The sequence below is a fragment of the Pogona vitticeps genome, chromosome 1 (assembly GCF_051106095.1).
Source record: "Pogona vitticeps strain Pit_001003342236 chromosome 1, PviZW2.1, whole genome shotgun sequence".
NCBI classification, from domain to species: Eukaryota; Metazoa; Chordata; class Lepidosauria; order Squamata; family Agamidae; genus Pogona; species Pogona vitticeps.
This window is the reverse complement of record NC_135783.1, coordinates 264,719,621-264,737,974: the sequence shown is the minus strand read 5'-3', so window position 1 is coordinate 264,737,974 and position 18,354 is coordinate 264,719,621. Positions and strand designations below refer to the sequence as shown.

The window sequence follows — 18,354 nt, the reverse complement described above, 5'->3', positions numbered from 1 at the left end:
CAACATGTAAAAAAATCAGGTATGCTTATATATACCATACTGTGGTATGATAGCCTGCCATATTTATCCTGACTACAAACAAACTGCTTCACAGCTTATTAAACCATGCCAGCAAGATGTAGCAGCAGAAGACTGATAGTTGCAACACACATTTAGTAAAGACTAGAAGGGAGATATGCTATGCAGGAAACGGACAGCTGACAAGATTGCAGTCTAATAGAGCCTCACTGAACTGAATTTCTTTAGGCTGCACTGAACGCAATGGGGCTTACTTTCAAGTTAATCTATGTATTTAGAATCTAAGTGTAGAAGAGAATTTGTGGGGGAGTCATGGCTTAATGGCCGATTGCCGGATTTGGAATCCAGTTGAATGATTCTAGGTAGCTATTGCTGTAACAGCCTGGGATAGAGGAGTGTCACTGCCAACCAAAGGAGGCAGTCCTGCACTAGAGAGACAAAGCAGTGCTCAGGCTCAGCAGAAGACAAACTCCTCATGGTCAGTTTCCCAGAAATGTTAGGCAGGCACACAAGTAGCAGAACTCAGCACACTGCAACACCAATTAACAAAAAAGGGACTTGCACTCTACCATATGGAGGACTGGAAATAGGATAATAATTTTTAAAAAATTTAATATAATGACATGACTCTAAAACTCTGAATGCCAGGTCACCTTGTAAGGGATGACTGTATCTAAATCTGTTGGCCTAGGGCACTGCAAGAGACTTGAACCACAGCTCTGAACAGCAGACATGCAATAATACAGTTGCCTCTCCCATCTTCCTCCCAGTTCTTCCCATGCTCACATTAAAGCAGACCTGGGCAAAGTGCGGCCCGAGGGCCACATACGGCCCGCAAACAGCTCCTGTCCGGCCCGCTGACAGTTTTGAACATCAAAACCATTTATAGCTTTCTGTCTAAAGTTGATCAGTTGCTTATCTTTAACATACCGCAGGGGTCTCAAACATGCGGCCCGGGGGCCATTTGCGGCCTGCCAGATGATAGTTTGTGGCCCCCACCTTGCCTGCCCCCCCGAAGCGCCCACACATCATCTGCTGTCAAGAGTCAAAAAAGCCTTGCCTCGCTCACTGGCTCTCTCCCAAGACAGCGCCTTTTGCACTCTCCATCCAGAACTGCAACCAGCCCATCTGTCTGCTGGCTGGCAGGCTGCAGTTCTGGATGGAAGGTGCAAGAGGCGCTGTCTTGGGGGAGAGTGAGGCGGCTGCCGGCCCTTTTCCCCGAGCGCCCAAGCTGCCGCTGCGCAATGCCTGAGAGCGGAGCTCGCTCCTAGCCCGTCCTCGAAGAGCACTTCCAACAGCACCACCAGGCTTCCTTGGGCTCTTGGCGGAAAACCTGATGCAGCCCAGCCTCACCCAGACTCTGCCTCCAGCGGCCCCCGGGTAACTTGAGTTTGAGACCCCTGACATACCGCAAAAAAACTCTTTAGTATTTGTGAAGATTAACAAGTTTAAAATAAAAACAATCATAACATCACTGTTCATTTTATTTTTTGTAAAGTTGGTTCGGCCCCCAAACACAGTTCAGATTTTTCATGGGGGCCCCCTATAGAAATTAATTGCCACCCCTGCATTAGAGAATGGGCCTTGGATGTTTGGAGCTTAGTGTCTAGCTTTGTAAACATTAAAAAATAGCAAGGAGATAAACAAGACAGAACAGCTTTCCAATTCTACTTGGCATTTTCATTTCCAAAGGCCATAATTGTCTAAATTTGTATTATAAAAACAAACAGTCTGTACCATCTGTACTTCTCAAAGGCCAGCGCTCACCACTGGAAAGCATGTGGGTCCATTATGAACTGATATAATTATAGCTGAAATAACATTCATACCACAAAAGTCAAGCAATAGTTTATTTTTGCTTTTTGCTGCTTCTACAGAGGTGAGGAGGTAGAGAGACAGAGAACACCCACGTAAAAGAAAGTGAATTGTTTACTGTGTCAGGTTGCTGCATTTTATTAGCTCTTTTGACTTTTATCATTTCTGTTATCCTCAAAAGTATATTTCTTACTATACAACATGAAAAGCCATTGCTTACAGACCCTTTTGCCAAAACACTGTCAAATTCCATGCCAATTAAAAGAGACCCATCCTAGATGCAGTTGTTGAAAGCAATATTCCACCCGTGTTATAACAATAGTAGTCTGTTAATAGTGTTTTTATTAAAACCAAGTGATAGATGTATTTTAGGGTTGCTGATGCTGAAATCTCTAAGAAACTATTTTACAAAGAGCAGAATCAAAATCAAATAAAAACTTCTAGACTGATTTAGAAAACTGGGCCATCTATCCAGGATCCATGCCTATGAGTTAACCGCCAGTGCTGGCAATTTCATGGGCGATATACAGAATACAACACAACCTCATAACAGATTATTACATTATCTCGCTCTGCCCATGCTTGTAATTTTCCAGTTCTGATTGAAAACAGACATCTATGCTTGATGATGACCATACAAATAGGTAACAATACATAAAAGGTGCTAGTAAGAGGGTAGGCAGAACTTTCATTCTTACCTTGAATCCATTCCTGTTTCTTCTTCTTATCAGAGGCACTTATCTCATAACCCTTCTCGTAACTATTTATGAGAAAGAGACACTTCCTTCCATCTTTGTCAGGCAAAGCCTAATAAAATATTAGTTCCATGTGAAATATATGATATAGAATTGCATGGATAGGCACAAAAATGCTTATAATTATAACAGTTCTATCAGTGGTTAATTCAACAGTTCTATCAGTGGTTAATTCAGAAGAACTGAATACTGTATGTATATTGAAGGCATTAAAATATACCACATATACCAATCAGATATTTCTTTCTTTCTTTCTTTCTTTCTTTCTTTCTTTCTACCTACCTACCTACCTACCTACCTACCTACCTACCTACCTACCTACTTACCTGCCTGTCTGCCTATCTGCACACACACACATACATACATACATGCTTTTAAATGCTTTTAAACTTCTATTTGCCATTGTTTACAATGAAATAATTTAGTCATAACTCATGGAAAGGAAAGGAATTGTTTATGTGTCCAATAAAATTATGCACACATAATTTTTAAGTATACAAATTCATAAAACCTGTCACTCTTAATACACTTAATTTTTTCAGACACATAAAGCACATTTGTTCCAGTGGAAAGTACACATCTGCAAATTATTAGAATCAACCATAAATGCAATCAATCTTCTTTACAGAATTTTCTATAATGGGAAGTATGTATAAAAATGTTGATTTTTGCAAACATTAAATGCCCCAAAGTCATCCAAAAGACTGAAATCATTAGTAAAAGAAATGTACAAATATCTTGAAAAATTCTATTCCAATGTGCACTCTAACATTTCATGTTTCTGGTTCTTACCTCTACAGTACAGTTGTCATCCAGTGCGATATCTCCTCTTTTGTCTTTTAAATCTTCACTCACATAGTATGATATAATATTAGGTTTTAAAACAAACCAACGTTCTGTCCAGTTTTTCCTTCTGTGGCCCTTCTTCCACATATAGCCCTGTAAAATCCAAACAGGTTATCATTATATTAGAATTTCTGGATTAGAGTTCCGATTTGAAATACAAACACATTTAATAAAAATGTAACAATTTTTTCAATTAACATAAATTAGATCCTGTAATATAATTCAGGGGTAGGCAAATCTGTGAAGCTCCGGACGTTTTAGTCCCATCAGTCCAACCAGGTGAAGTCTGAAACGTCTGAAGAAGAGTAGGTTGCCTAACCCCAGTCATCTTTGCAAAATCAGAATGTTCATACCTTTTTTTCTTTCTTTCAGTGAAAAGGTTTTAAACTTTTAGGCCACCCATTCAGGAATGATTAGTATAGGATTGAGTTTCCCCTCTACCAATGGCGAGGAGGACAATTTTCAACCTGCACTCCTACTTGCTGGAGAACTCTGTGGTTTAGATATCTGCCTGAGGAACCACAGGTTGGGAGTTCAATTCCCCAATGTGCCTCCTTGGAAGGGGCGGGATCCCCTAGGGTCCCTTCCAACTCTGCAGATCTAAAATTATTATTAGGATGCACAACACAGTAAGGGAAATGCAAATTCACTTGCATTCAGTTGCTGTAAAGTCACACCAGGGAATTTGGATCTGTGGGATTTAAGTGACCACATAGAAAAAAAGGGACCCTTTTTTCTTTCTTTTTCTGTTTGTTTGCAGTTCTGTGGGTGGTTATGTTACAAAGAAATGCCTCACAAACACTACAAGGCTTCCTATTTTAATTTCCTCATATAGTTAACTTGTTAGCTTTAAAAAAAAAAACACACAACACTCTTGCCCTCTGAGACAAGCTCCATTTTTTAACCTGTAAAACAAAACCCAGGACTGTTGCCCATAGAGGAGGAAGAGGAGTGTCTTGGGAAGAAGGCTTTGCTCCCTGTCAGTATGTGCTGTGTGCTCTGTGTGTGCGTGCGTGCCTTCTGCCAGTAATATGATTTTATCTAGGTACAGTGGTGCCTCGCTTAACGATTGCCTCGCTTAATGAGGAAATTGCTGTATGAATAGGTTTTTGCGATCGCCAAACGATGGTTTACGTAAATGGGGTTTTTCCGCTTTGTGATGATCGGTTCCCTGCTTCAGGAACTGATTTTCGCTTTACGACGATCAGCAAACAGCTGATAGTTGGGTTTCAAAATGGCCGCTGGCTGAAGAAAATGGTCCCCCGCTGTTTTTAGGAAGGCTTTTTCGCAAGACAGGCACCAGAAAATGGCCGCCGTATGGAGGATCTTCGCTGGACGAGCAGGTATTCAGCCCACTGGAACGTATTGAACGGTTTTCAATGTGTTTCAATGGTTTTTTTATTTCGTTTGACATTTTCGCTCTACAGCGATTTCGCTGGAACGAATTAACGTTGTCAAGTGAGGCACCACTGTATCTTACATTGTTGATGTTTTTTTCCACCAATTTTCATTCCAAAAGTGTTTAGAAGGAAGTAATCATGGAGTATAATCCATTAGTTTGAGGGGAGTGTGGAGAGAAGACTATTACAGTGGTGCCTCGCATAACAATTTTAATTGGTTCAAAAAAAAAACGTTATGCGAAACATCGTTATGTGAAACACCATTTTCCATAGGAATGCATTGGAAACTGGTTAATCCGTTCCAATAAGCACGGATTGCCGTCCTTAAGCGAAAAAACCCATAGGAAACATCGTTATACGATACAATGTTTCCTCCATTGGAATGTATTGTAGCTGACTCAATACATTCCAATGGCTTTGCGAAGTCAATTTTTGCAAAATTAAGTGTGTCATAAAAGGGTCAAAAATGGTTTTAAATGCTTGGATTAGCTTCTGCACCCTCTAAAACGGATGCAAAAGTTAATTTGGCTTTGATCTGACTTTTTGTTAATTAATGGTGAATTTTTCCCCCCAACTTTTGACAGCTGTCAAAATCTGACAGCTCCATTATTTCCTATGGGGGAAGAAAAAATTCACAAAAAATTAATGAAGACTCAGCAACTGTTCTAAATGCTTGGATTCGTTAGAGGACCCCCTAAGTCATGTGCAAACCTGATTTGGCTTTGATCTGAACTTTCGTTAATTTATGGCGAATTGTTTTCTCCCCCATAGGAAAACATGGAGCTGTCAGATTTTGACAGGTCCATTGATTCCTATGGGCCGGAAAAAAAAATTAACCATAAATTAACGAAAAGTCAGATCAAAGCCAAATCAGGTTTGCACATGGCTTAGGGGGTCCTCTAACGAATCCAACCATTTAGAACCGTTTTTGACCCTTCTAAGACACCTTTTTAAATGAAAAAAGAAACATCGTTAAGTGAAGCAGGGGACCTAAAATTGCATTCGTTATGCGAAGCATGGTCCCAAACTTCGCTAAGCGAAAATCGCCCATAGGAAACATCGTTATACGGGGCATATTATTTTCTAAAAAAAACACATCGTTATGTGAATTCATCGCTAAACGAGGCAATCGTTAAACGAGGCACCACTGTATTAACATTAAAATGAAACACAACAGGACTGGAACTTCCTAGGAACCCTAGGCAGAGCCCAGCCAATGGCAAACAATGCTGTCTAAAAATTTCTGAAGCAACACACTTTGCCGGCTGCTAGTTTAGACATAAAATACTCAAAGTTCTGGCAAGAGAGAAATTTGTGACCTAGAAGGTTGTATTCAACCCTATGGCATATGATGTCAATCTGAAGTATGTTTTGAGTGAAACCATTGAGGGACTTGGAATTAATGAAAGGGGGCAAGTCAATGGAACACAAAGGGAAATACCCCCCTCATCAAATGCCAATGTATCAACAGCTATCAATCAAATGTGCACAATCATTAACAGTCACTAAAGTGAAATTACTGCAAATTCTCCCGTTCCCCACCCCACTCACACCACATCCTCCACTCATGCACCTGGACCTCTGAAAAGATTCTCACTTCCTCTTTATTCTCTCACATGGTTGCATGTTTCAAGTGGTATTCAAACGTAGAGGTCAGTGTTAAGAAACTATGGAGTTTTTACAAAATACTGCATACTTTGTGTACAATCTAAGTTCCACCGAATAGTATCCAAAGGAAATTCTTCCAGACTTGCCCACCCTGTAATGTGGAAACACCTCATCCTCATTTTGTATAAATTAAAATGTGGTTGCCAGCATGTTAGCTAGAAGCATGCTCCAACTCACTCTAAGTAGAATGTGACTGCAATCTGAACAGGGTCACAATCATAGGAGTGAGGAGAGAGACACATACAAACAAAAAGAGTGAGGTTATCTCCTGAAAGGTTCAATTTTTAAATAGAAAACGGTCATGTCATGGAATATGTGGGTATTAAGAAGATAACTGAACTTTCTGTGACTTAAACAAATGTAGAAATTAGAACTGGGCATAGAATATAGAATCTCAAGGAACCTTGTTTTTCATGTTAAAAGCAAGCAAGCTACTAGATTCTACAAAAATAGACTTTTAACACTTTGTGACATCTCAGGAGCCATAGGTAAGGCAGTGAAAGGTTTCCAGAAATAAGTGCTCTTAGTCTTTCTTTGTCTCTCTTTCGCAAGCCAAATAAAAAAAGAGCAGAGTTGTCCAAAATAGGAAAATGTAGTCAGATTTTATCAGTCTGAATGTTTTCACGTTACAGAATCCAGCTTTTCTTACTATAAAAATTGTTTTTCATGCAAAATGCTGAAAATGTTGTCAAAGCATGGACAGTATACAATATGAGGTATATGTTAACTTTTCATGAATAAAATGTATACTAATTGTTTTAACATTTGTATAAAGATCTTACCTGTTTCAATACATCTAAAATAAGTTCATTGAAAACTTCATTAACTGCCATAGATACTGTTTGCCTGTCCATCCCTTTACTAAATCGACCACTTCCAATGAGCTCGATCAATTCCCAGGCAGAAAGACCATCCCAATTGGTCTCCAGGCTGATCTTGTAGTGTTCAAATTGTTCTTGATGCCAGCCTAATCCCATGGCTTCTGTTAATTTCTTAAGCAAGTACTCAATCTGTACAGAAAAAGACACACAGATCCTTAGCAAAAATAATAGCCCCTCAACCAGCTGAACAATGAGAAGAGTGCTTCTTCCTATCTATAATCCTGTTGTAATTATTGTGTGTGGGCCATCCAAATACAGCAGCACTGGTCTATATGACCAAAGGTCTATATTTCTGAGTATATTTCTAAGTATGCAAAAATTACCCTAAAGAGGAAAGCCTGTTATGCCATGTCACAAAATTAACAATGCATAAAAACAATTCCAGGGTGATGCTGTTTAACCATGCTAATATGCTACTCTATTCTTCATCTGGGTGAATACACACAAAAGCTTAAAATGATCAAGATGTCCTAAACTGACAAGAGAACCACAAAGAAAAATAAAAAGAGCCCTAGTGTATCAGTCCCAAGGGTCATCTTGTGCCTCCCATGCTGCTTTCACTTCCCATGGTGACCAACCAAGTATCTCTTGGAAACCTACAAGTGGAGTAGATATGTGATAGAACCTCGTGCTTCTGCTCCCCAGCAACTACAGAGACAAATTGTCCTGTCTGTGATACAGCAGCTAAAAATGCAACCAATATGACTAGCAGCTATGGGTGGTTGGTACTGTATCTTCTGTCAGTTGGTGACTTGATCATAAAGTGCTTAAACAAAGGTCTCTACTGCACAGATGCTGACGTTTATTAAGACTGAGAAAACCCAAACCCCTGAAATTATTCTGGAATAGACCCCTGTCTGTTTGAGGGTAAATTTGCATAGACGAGTGGTATGCCTTCATGATGAAGCTGACTGAAACTGAATGGTTCAATACCTTCTTGCTTAAAGAACAGAAATTACTTTATTGTTCTGTTGTTTTACCAGCTGCACAAGAGGAGCGGCGGTTGGCCTGTTTCCAGCTTGGTCATGGGAAAGCAGGAGTGATACTGACGGAACCATTAGGCTTTAGTGAACCTACTGAGCGGAAGAATTCTGTTCTTCCAATATATATGAATGGATTCTTGAGAAGAGTTTTGGGGGGGAAAAGTTTATGGCGTATGGGTTTCATAGGACCAGGCTGCTACTCAGTGCAGAATATTTTGTTACTAGACGGGTTAGGGTAGTCTGTCAGAAAGTTAGACAGGGAAAAGAGAGATTGGGATTCAAATCCCTACATGGCCATGATATTTACTGGATGCCTTTGGTCCAGCCACCCTCTTCCAGCCTGACCTATCTTGTTGCAGTGAGGACAAACTGGGGTAGGCCATATATACCAGCTTGCGCTCAGTGGAGGGGAAAAAAGATTATAAATGTAATAAATCAATATTCCAATCAAGCATTTGAAAATGTATCTGTGCTGGTCTTGGCTCATCTCTGTATGTTTACATCCTTTCCTGCCCCAGTTAAGTACAATGATCTGTACTGTATTCATATCTGACTTGAGATACATTAATTATTTGGCATATTGACAGGTATTGAAAGGTCAGAATGCACAGATTTTAGGCTCCCATCAGTGGTATTTCCCTTATTCCATTTCAAGACCCAATAGTTATTTTCAGACACACTCTCTCAACTTAAAGGTTGCAGATGATAACAAATTATCTTCTCCTTCTCTCCCAATCTTCCAAATATGTATTTTTCACCTGTAATAGGAGGCCAAGCAAATGAAATATGGTTCAAACGGATCACCTCAACTGTAACACAGAATCATAGAATTATGGAGTTAGAAAGAGCCTATAAGGCCATGCTCAATGGAGGAAGCCAAATCATAGTTTTTCTGACAGATGATTGTCCAGTTTTCTCTTGATTGCCTCCAGCACTGGAGCGCTCACCACCTCCTAAAGTAATTGGTTCCACTGCAGTACTGCTCTAACAGGAAGTTTTTTTCTGATATTTATGGATCCAGTAATCATTAAGTAAGAATAGACACAGTACCATGCGGTACATTTTAAAGCTAAGAACTGGACATGTGCACAGAGACCTCTATCTTTCAAGTTTCCCAGAATTTCTGTACTCAGTACCACATTTTCCCGAAAATTGACAGAGTCTTATATTAATTTTTCCTCCACAAATGCATTAGGGCTGATTTTCAGGGGATGCTTTATTTTACAGTAATGTCATATTCTGTTTGCTGCACAATGCTGCACAATGGTGGAGAGTGAGGTTTCACTTAACTAGGTCTTATTTTTGGGGTAGGGCTTATATTAAGAGAATCCTGAAAAATCATACTAGGTCTTATTTTCAGGTTAGGTCTTATTTTCAGGGAAACAGGGTAGCAATGTGTTGGAAAAGCAGCATGAGGAAGCCAACTGCAGTATCACTTCAGAATGCATCACAACAGGAACTGCAGATTATGAGAATGGCCAAGAGCGTAAATTGTGTCTTTGGCTTTTCTCGTTATCAGGACTCTGATGCCTCAGAGAAAGGAGGGGGAACACCGCATTCTCTCTCAAGTATTTCTCAAGAGATTGAAGCAGAATTAGCTCCATGGTCAATGTGAGCAAGGGATCATCGGCACATTTTGTTTATGAAGTAGTGGAAGGCATCTCGAGAAGATATTTTTAAAGGACATTATCTATCTGTAGATAACAAGGAATCCTGTGGCACTTCTAAAACCAACACATTTTAGTCTTAAACTTATATCTTATAGGTGCCACAGGACTCTTTGTTCTTTCTACTGTCTGCAGAATCACAACCTAAAATGTCAAAATAACAATGGCAATTACTGTATCCCAAACACTATCAAACTGGTTGTACCTGCCTAATAGGGCCCTTTCCTTCAGGAACAGCAGGTCCACAAGCAAATGTTTTTGAAAATGAGGTGCATTTTAAGAGCTTCAAGTAATACAGCCTCAGGGTGAGATACAACAGGGAGGAAAAATGGCTGCTTCTTTCCTGCCTGAGCTCAAGTAGCTCTCTAGATCATATTCATTGTTTGTCAAAAACTGGCAATTTAGCAAATAAATGACAGGAGGATTAAATTCTAACATTACTACCAACATCTAAGGGCCTGTCTCACTGTCAGCCCGTCTGGATAGTATGACCTTCAGGAGAGGCCCTCTAAAAAGTACCAATAGTTTTAGAGTTCAGTCTAACAAGTATGTGGGACAGAGCTGGCTCGTCCGTGGCTTCCAAACAAGTGGTGGGCACAAGCCAAACTACGAATCGGAAAAAAACATGAATCAGGCCGGTTTGTGGTTCCGTTTGTGCAGCCCATTTTGTTGAAATGAAACGAAGTACGGGACAGTTTTCCGCTCACCTGCCTCACCCGCTTCCCACTGCCTCTGCCACCCTCTCTGGCCAGTCCTGCCTCCTCCTCCGCCGCCGCCACCACCACCACCATCTTCAGAGGCAGAGGCTTGGCCTCCCTTCCAGGCAGGCGCATGCGCAGAGACAACAGGTCCGGCTTCTGGAAGGGAAGCCAGGCTGCTGTTTCTGAAGATGGTGGCAGTGGCAGCAGAGGAGGAGGAAGCAGCAGGACCAGGGAGGTGAAGGGGGAGGGTGGGCAGCAGAAGCGGTAGGTTCTTCTCCTCCCAGACACAAACCAGAAAAACAAACCGCAAACTGGTTCATTTTTCCAGCGGTTCATGTTTCATTGTTAGCCAGGATTCATTGTTTTTCCAGTTCGTGCTCATTTCTATTCCAGACTATAGTATACACTCAATTTCCAAGTTGCAGTCTGTTTTGGCTTTGACTGATTTTAAGGAGGGAGTAAAAACAAATCTTTTTTAGACTGGCATGTGATGTCTAATCTGCCCTGATATGCTGTTTTTAATTTGCTGATTTTTATGGTTTTTAATATATTTGCTTCATCTTAATCATTTTTTGATGGGACTGGTTTATGTTTTATGACTGTTAGCTAAACATGTTTTCATCTGTTTTTATTAATTTTAAAAGTTCGTAATCTACCCTGAGTGCCATTTTTTAATGTAAAGACATACATATAATAAAATGAAATGAATAGGACAACATTGCTACTCAGAATCTTTTCTGCAACCATCTCAACAGAAGGGAAAGAAAAACACAGTTAGCTTGGACAGTGTTGGAGAAATATTTAGACACTTGAAATAATGACATCCTACCTCTTCTGGTACGATGACTAGTGGATATTTGTCTTCAGAAAGAAAATTGAAGATAACCCACAATTTAAAAGCATCATCATCAGTAAGGAGCAAGATATTTCTTGGAAGGTTCTTCTTGGCACATAGAGTCCAACACATTTTATTAAATTCAATTTTGTCAAAGTTTCCTTGGACCTAGTCAAAGCAAAGCAGTGTCACTGATTTATAAAGATATACAGTGGAGAATGACACAACAGCAACAGAAGTGCCATTCTGACACCTGTAGAAATAAAACAATTTTCACAAGAAATGTCAAGCTAAACACCAAGTTTACTTTGGTGACCTCCTCAGAGTACATGTAGCCTAGTCTGAACTACCCTATGTTTAAAATTGGGCAGAACACATATGAGGCAACAGTATAACTCGCTCAAAGGAGAACAGATATGATATTGCTGGCTGTCAGCGTTTCAGGCTGCATGGACAAGACTCATAAGGGTAATTTGTGCAAAATTATTGATACAATAATAACACAACAATGACTATTGTTGCTTCTCTTTCATATCTAAAACTAGGCTGAGTTAATATGTAGAACCATCTGTCATTCAATGTTCAATATGATCCTCTAACAACTGCTAGCTAAAACACTGAGCTGTCAGGATATCTTTTGATTTAGCACAGCTTATTCTTAACTAGGGATATCAGCAATTCTGTGTTACAATAGTGTTGCTGCTTTTTGTTGAATGGCCAGCCTGGGCATTTTTCCATGGTCCCTTGGTTCAACAATGTAGACTCTGTTAAAGGGTAACTCACTCTCCCCACTAGCTGAGCTAAATAAATGATTCATTTGCAATCAGGAGCACAAGAGGAAGTATTCTGAGAGTTGGACTGGCCTGATCTACCAGATTTACATGGGGGGGGGGGATCTGAAGCAGGATAGCAGGCTTCCTGGTAAGCCCAGAGGTCATTGTTTTTCCTGCATAGATTGTTACTATTGCTCACAGGAAAAAAAAACTAGAGTAATCTGTGAAAGGGCACTAGTTGGGAAAAGAACAGGGTAATGCGCTAAATACAGTGAGACAAAGCGTCACGTTTTCAACCAAAAACAAAACCAAGTAGAAAATATTTACTTTCTCCTCCCCCTCACCACATATAAATGCCTGCATTCACTGAATCAGGATAACTACCCTTATTTACCCACTATAAAGATATGTGATTAAGATGTATTATCCAAAGACAGTAATATCATTAATTAATAAAAGATGGTTTTCAGATACAGTATATACTTAATTCCTCAAGGCATTTCCATTCAAATCAATCACCAGAAACAGGCTCACCCAAGTGTTACAACTCCATGCCTTGTCTGTCTGAGATTTATTCCTAGCACCATGGGTTATAGGTGATCTTTCAAAGCAAAGTGGGAAAATTTTTCATCCAAAATATGAGAGAGGTGTAAAATGAGTCAGAGCTCTGAGGCACACAGAAGGTACCAGGGTTTGAGTTTCTACACAACACTTGCATGCATAACTGCAAGTACTTAGGGTTAGGCAACTGTTACAATATAAGATAGCATGCGAAATAATTTTATGTATAAAAAGATACGGGTGGGTGCATTTTGGTTGGGACAGTCTCAATAATCAAACGCTGCTACTAACCTCACCAAGCATGGAAATGTACAGAAACACAGATGGCACAGTATGAGCATTCCGTGTATCTGAGGAAGTAGATTTTGAGCCACAAAAGCTCACACTGAAACAAAGTTGTTAGTGTATTCGCGAAGGCTTTCACGGCCAGGATCTAATGGTTGTTGTGGGTTTTTCGAGCTCTTAGGCCATGTTCTGAAGGTTGTTCTTCCTAATGTTTCGCCAGTCTCTGTGGCTGGCATCTTCAGATGTGCTGTCCTCTGAAGATGTTAGTCTTTCAGACAGCACAATATTTTCTTCTTTTTTTTAACCCCCCCCCACCCATTTTGTTAGCATCTTGATGTTCCACTTTCTTTAGATAAAGGACTCCTGTTGGCAACAAAAAAAAATACCTTGTCTCTTTAGGCTATTTGCAGCATGTTCGATTGAGTGAGTGAGTTTTAAACTTTCCTTTCCTGTGCATTCTGGTTTCAATACAAATCCATTTCTACATCGTTTAGTAATGTGGTGTAATTACTTCGTTGCATACTACATATTTAACATAACATGCAGCTTAACCCTCAGACTTCTATCAGTCATAGTAAATACCAGCTAGACAAATCAGTGTCTGGGCTTTGCATAAAAGGCAGCTTTGTTGTTTCAGTCACCCTTGTGCAGGGTGGGAAAACCAGTCAGTTTCCACAATGTGCACCTGAGAGATGGCTGGCACCGTCATCTGACAGTATGGGAAGGGAAAGGAGGAGGTGTGAAATGACATTACCATTTCTCCTCTCTTCCTTAATAGAAGAACCCAATGTTAATCATCAGTTCAGCATGCTCTCACTAAGTTTCAGAAAAACCAGAAAACCAGTCAAGCACAACAAATAAAAAGAAACAGAGTGCAGGGTTTCTAAAATAGACAATGCAGTCAGTTTGAATTATAAGTATAGAACAAGGAAGGATGTTAAAAGTGGCCTTTTTCCACTTATAAACTCGTCTTTGCTGAAAAGACAATGACAGTGTCATTAAACTGTAAATAACTTATTTGCATCTTACCCTCTGAAATTTGTCACCATATATGCACACTGTGGGGGTCCAGGGAACATTATTGCTCTCTCATGACCAGCTCAACTTCAAGCTATCACAGAAACAGCAATCAAGGTTCTGGCTGTGTTCGCAGGTCTGAGAACCCTGTTTGTCCAACTGCTGAGAGCTACTATATAGTTAAAATTAACTACAGTACAGCATTTTTGCAAGTGGTGGGCCTCATGGACAGCAAAATCTATTATAACTGCTCAAGAGAGATTCTTGATGCATTACTACTAAATCTGACATTTGGCTTTGTTGGGAAAACGGGCACACTAATTTAACTTTTTAAAGGAAGAGAAAAATACCTAACCCTTTCCCACCCTGTCTTGTATTCCACCATGAGTCACACTGGTGAAAGTCAAGTTAGACTTCAATGCACCATTAATTCTGCAAGACCCCTCTGCATTTGTGATGTGACACTGGAAGTTCTAAATCCCAGATCCTTTTTAATACTCCATTATTGAAACACTTTCTCTTTTTAAGTACAGTGGTGCCTCGTATAACGAGTGCCCCGTTTAACGACGAATTCGCATAGCAATGGCAAAAATGCCATCGCTTTTGCGATCGTATAACAAAGGTGCCTATGGGGAAAAATCGCTTTGCGATGTTTTCCCCATAGGCACCATTTTCCCCCAGCTGAGCAGCGGGAGCCTCCAAAGGAGCGCTCCCGCCACTCAGCTGGGGAAAAACACCTGCGGTAGCCTTCGAAGGACCCTTCCGAAGGGTCCTTCTGAGGCCACCGCGGGGGGAGGGTGGGGGGATCCGATGCCTGTCAGGCATCCTGGGTTCGGATCCCACCCGCCGCCGGTTACCCAGCCTTGAGTAACCGGCGGCGGGTGGGATCCGAGCCCGGGATGCCTGAAAGGCATCCGGATCCCCCCGCTCTCCCACCCTCCCCCCGCAGCTTGGATCGGACCCGCGGGGGCTAGCCCTGCCATGGCTGGACTCCCAAGAGTCCAGCCATGCCTGGGGTAGCCCCCGCAGGTCCGATCCAAGCTGGATCCAAGCCGTGGGGGGAAGGTGGGGAGATCGGATGACTGTCAGGCATCCTGGGTTCAGATCCCACCCGCCGCCGGTTACCCAGCCTTGGGTCACCGGTGGCGGGTGGGATCGGATCCCGGGATGCCTAAAAGGCATCCGGATCCCCCCGCTCTCCCACCCTCCCCCCGTGGCTTGGATCGGACCCGCGGGGGCTAGCCCTGCCATGGCTGGACTCCCAAGAGTCCAGCCATGCCCGGGGTAGCCCCCACGGGTCGGATACAAGCCGGATCCAAGCTGCGGGGGGAAGGTGGGGAGACCCGATGCCTGTCAGGCATCCTGGGCTCGGCAGCGCGGGGCGGCGGGGACAGGGTGGAGTGGTCCCGAAGGCTTCCAGGCTTTTGCCTAGAAGCCCTCGGTCCCCCCCCCCACCCTGTCCCCTTCGCTGCCAGCCACCCCCCGCCGCTTTCCCCAGCCTGGATCGGGCTCCTGGGAGTCCGATCTCGGCTAGGGAAGGCAGCGCGGGGTGGCGGGGACAGGGTGGAGTGGTCCCGAAGGCTTCCAGGCTTTTGCCTGGAAGCCTTCGGGATCCCCCACCCACCCTGTCCCTGCCAGTTTTTAGTCCATTGGAACGCAATAACCAGGTTTTAATGCGTTTCAATGGGCTTTTTAATTTCACTTTACGATGTTTCCGTATAGCGACGTTAATCCTGGAACGGATTAACGTCGCTATACGGGCCACCATTGTATATATTAAGTTTTCTTTCAAAGATTACATTCAACTATTAGAGCTGCCTTTTGCCTGGTGTGTTTATAGTTCTTGCTGCTTGGTAGCAACAAAATATTTGCAATCCAAAAGTAAAACATAGAACTCTGAGTCCACATGTAGACATGGTACCAAGTTGTACACAGAACTGGCCCAGGAGTGAGGCAGCACTCAGGACAAGAGCTGGGGGTACTCGTATTCATATACTGTATGAATATCCCCGCACAGCTGGCGTTAACAAGGGTTGGACGGTCCACTCATGGGGCCGGACAGTCCACTCACCAATCCGCCACAGACACAGCAATTCTACAAATGGCTCCGCAGCACACGATCCGCTCGCCACTCTTCAACCTTGCAGCATGGCTTGTCCTCCCGCCTCCTGCTAGGAGTGGCGAGCAGATCGCGCACTTCGGAGCCATTCGTAGAATCGCATCATCCGCAGCTGAACCCTCTTTAATGCCACCTGTGCGGGGATATTCGTACACGAATACAACTATTCACATTCTCTACTCAGGACTGATTTCCACCAAGGATGTATGGGTCCTCCCACTTTGTTTTAGATGCCATTTTTTATGTTAAAATATTTTTACCCCTTCCCCAAAAGTGAGGACCTTCACAGCACAGATGGCCTGGGCCTCATCTGAGTTCTCCCAGGATGCACACTCTGGCTGCACACTCACTTTTTCCAAGATGAATCTGTTTAAATAAGGCATATAGCCCTGATTGGAAACAGGTCCTTCATCATCATCCCTAAAATGCTCCTCTAGGGCCACTGGATCATGTGGAACATTCAACAATGTGCACAGGTTGTGAGAAAGAACCTAAAGAGAGAAAAAATAAAAAGTATTAATAGGACTATAGTAAAATATAGCAAAACTGTAAGTATCAGGTAATTTGGAAAGCAACATTGGTTTGGTAATGGGGGAACAAATGATTGCATTTCATTTATACTATTGTTAGCATTGAATACATTCCCCTACTTCTATAATTTTGTGAAAACATTAGAACCAAGGGAGTATCTATTTTCTGTCTTAAAAGAAACCTCCTAAGACCAGATTGTGTCTTTAACTATTTCTTCTAAGACATCACCAACAAACTCCAACAGAGTTCAGAGTAATCTTCTGAATGAATAAGAAAACATGCTTCTAAGTAGAACAATTTAAAACTATGCAGAATCTAATCTAAAGCTAGGCAATCTGTCTGACTTGTGCTATACAACCAGAAATGATAAGTAGACATAAGTGTATCAAAAACAGCAAAAATGGTAATTGTCCGCAAACTTCAACAACCCATGCTTGAAAAATGTACAATGCCACCTCTGAGGTCCTTAGCTTTCCCCACCATTTTCCTCCCTTTTCCAAAAACACAAAGTCTACTGTTTCACCACACCCCTTATCATTTCTTAGTAGTATCACACACAAATGCACTTGATCTCTGTGACTATAAGCAGAAGAAACTGTAGACTTCATAGATGCTTCTACAGAAGCACTGTACTATATATGCTTGCAGTTTACAGACATATTAAATCTCCAGAGAAATACTTTTGCTTTCCCACATTGCATGGCAAGATCTGCCTCCCTGACAACCAGAACTGGACGAAATTGTACCTAAAAACAGAAGAAACCTGAAGTCATTATCAGGTTTCAAGGACTGTGGAGGACCTGAATTTCTACCGCCTTGCTTAGCTGCATGCTAAAAAATCATTAGCTGCGCCTCTGTCAGTGGTGTAATGGAGTCAGAGCTTGCAGGGTCAAAGCCCCAGGACTTTCTGATTAGCAAGGGCAATGATTAGCAGTAGAGATGGATACAAATTAAGTCGTGACTCTTCATACGAAGATCTCCCACCACACGTTCCCTCCCTCCATCTCCCAGTCGGCTGCCCCACTCACAAGTCTTTGTGTGCCACCTGGGTCGTCCTCCATGGCTGGCTGCTCAGTCCAAGAAGGAGCTCAGGCTTCCCTGCCCTGCCTTCTCTGGCAGCCAATCACTCAGACAAGGAGGCAGGACAAGGATTTTCCCTGCGCAGCTGTTGAGTGGTTTGGTCTTGGATGGGCAATTAAGAGCCATTAACTTTACAAAAGACATGTTTCTCATTTGTTGACTTGGACCAATCCAAATAACTCAATTTTTGGACTCTCCTTATTGAAGGCAGAGACTACTGGGATTGTCATAATGGGCACCTACACTTCCCAGTTTATCACTATGCCACTGGTCTCAACTAAATCTAATTCTCTGTGTGAATCCTGATATGATGGAATGCTCCCTTCAGGGGAAAATGTTCCTAAACAGGAAGGAGCATCTGGAAGAAGGCTAGAACCCTTTCACCCCACCTCTGGATCTTTCTGTAGACAGGTTTTTTT

The 18,354-nt window shown here is 42.0% G+C and overlaps 1 protein-coding gene across 2 annotated transcripts in view; it reads right to left on the bottom strand.

Annotated features, from left to right (window-relative positions):
• Positions 1–18,354, bottom strand: part of SWAP70 (switching B cell complex subunit SWAP70) — a 44,738-nt gene that overhangs the window by 15,420 nt on the left and 10,964 nt on the right. For both annotated transcript variants that reach the window (XM_072985761.2, XM_078383928.1), the window contains exons 2-6: positions 16,675–16,815; positions 11,564–11,737; positions 7,285–7,512; positions 3,381–3,527; positions 2,532–2,640 (exon numbers count right to left, since the gene is read on the bottom strand). In XM_072985761.2, coding sequence (XP_072841862.1) covers positions 2,532–2,640; positions 3,381–3,527; positions 7,285–7,512; positions 11,564–11,737; positions 16,675–16,815 — 799 coding nt within the window. The remainder of the gene's footprint in view (positions 1–2,531; positions 2,641–3,380; positions 3,528–7,284; positions 7,513–11,563; positions 11,738–16,674; positions 16,816–18,354) is intronic.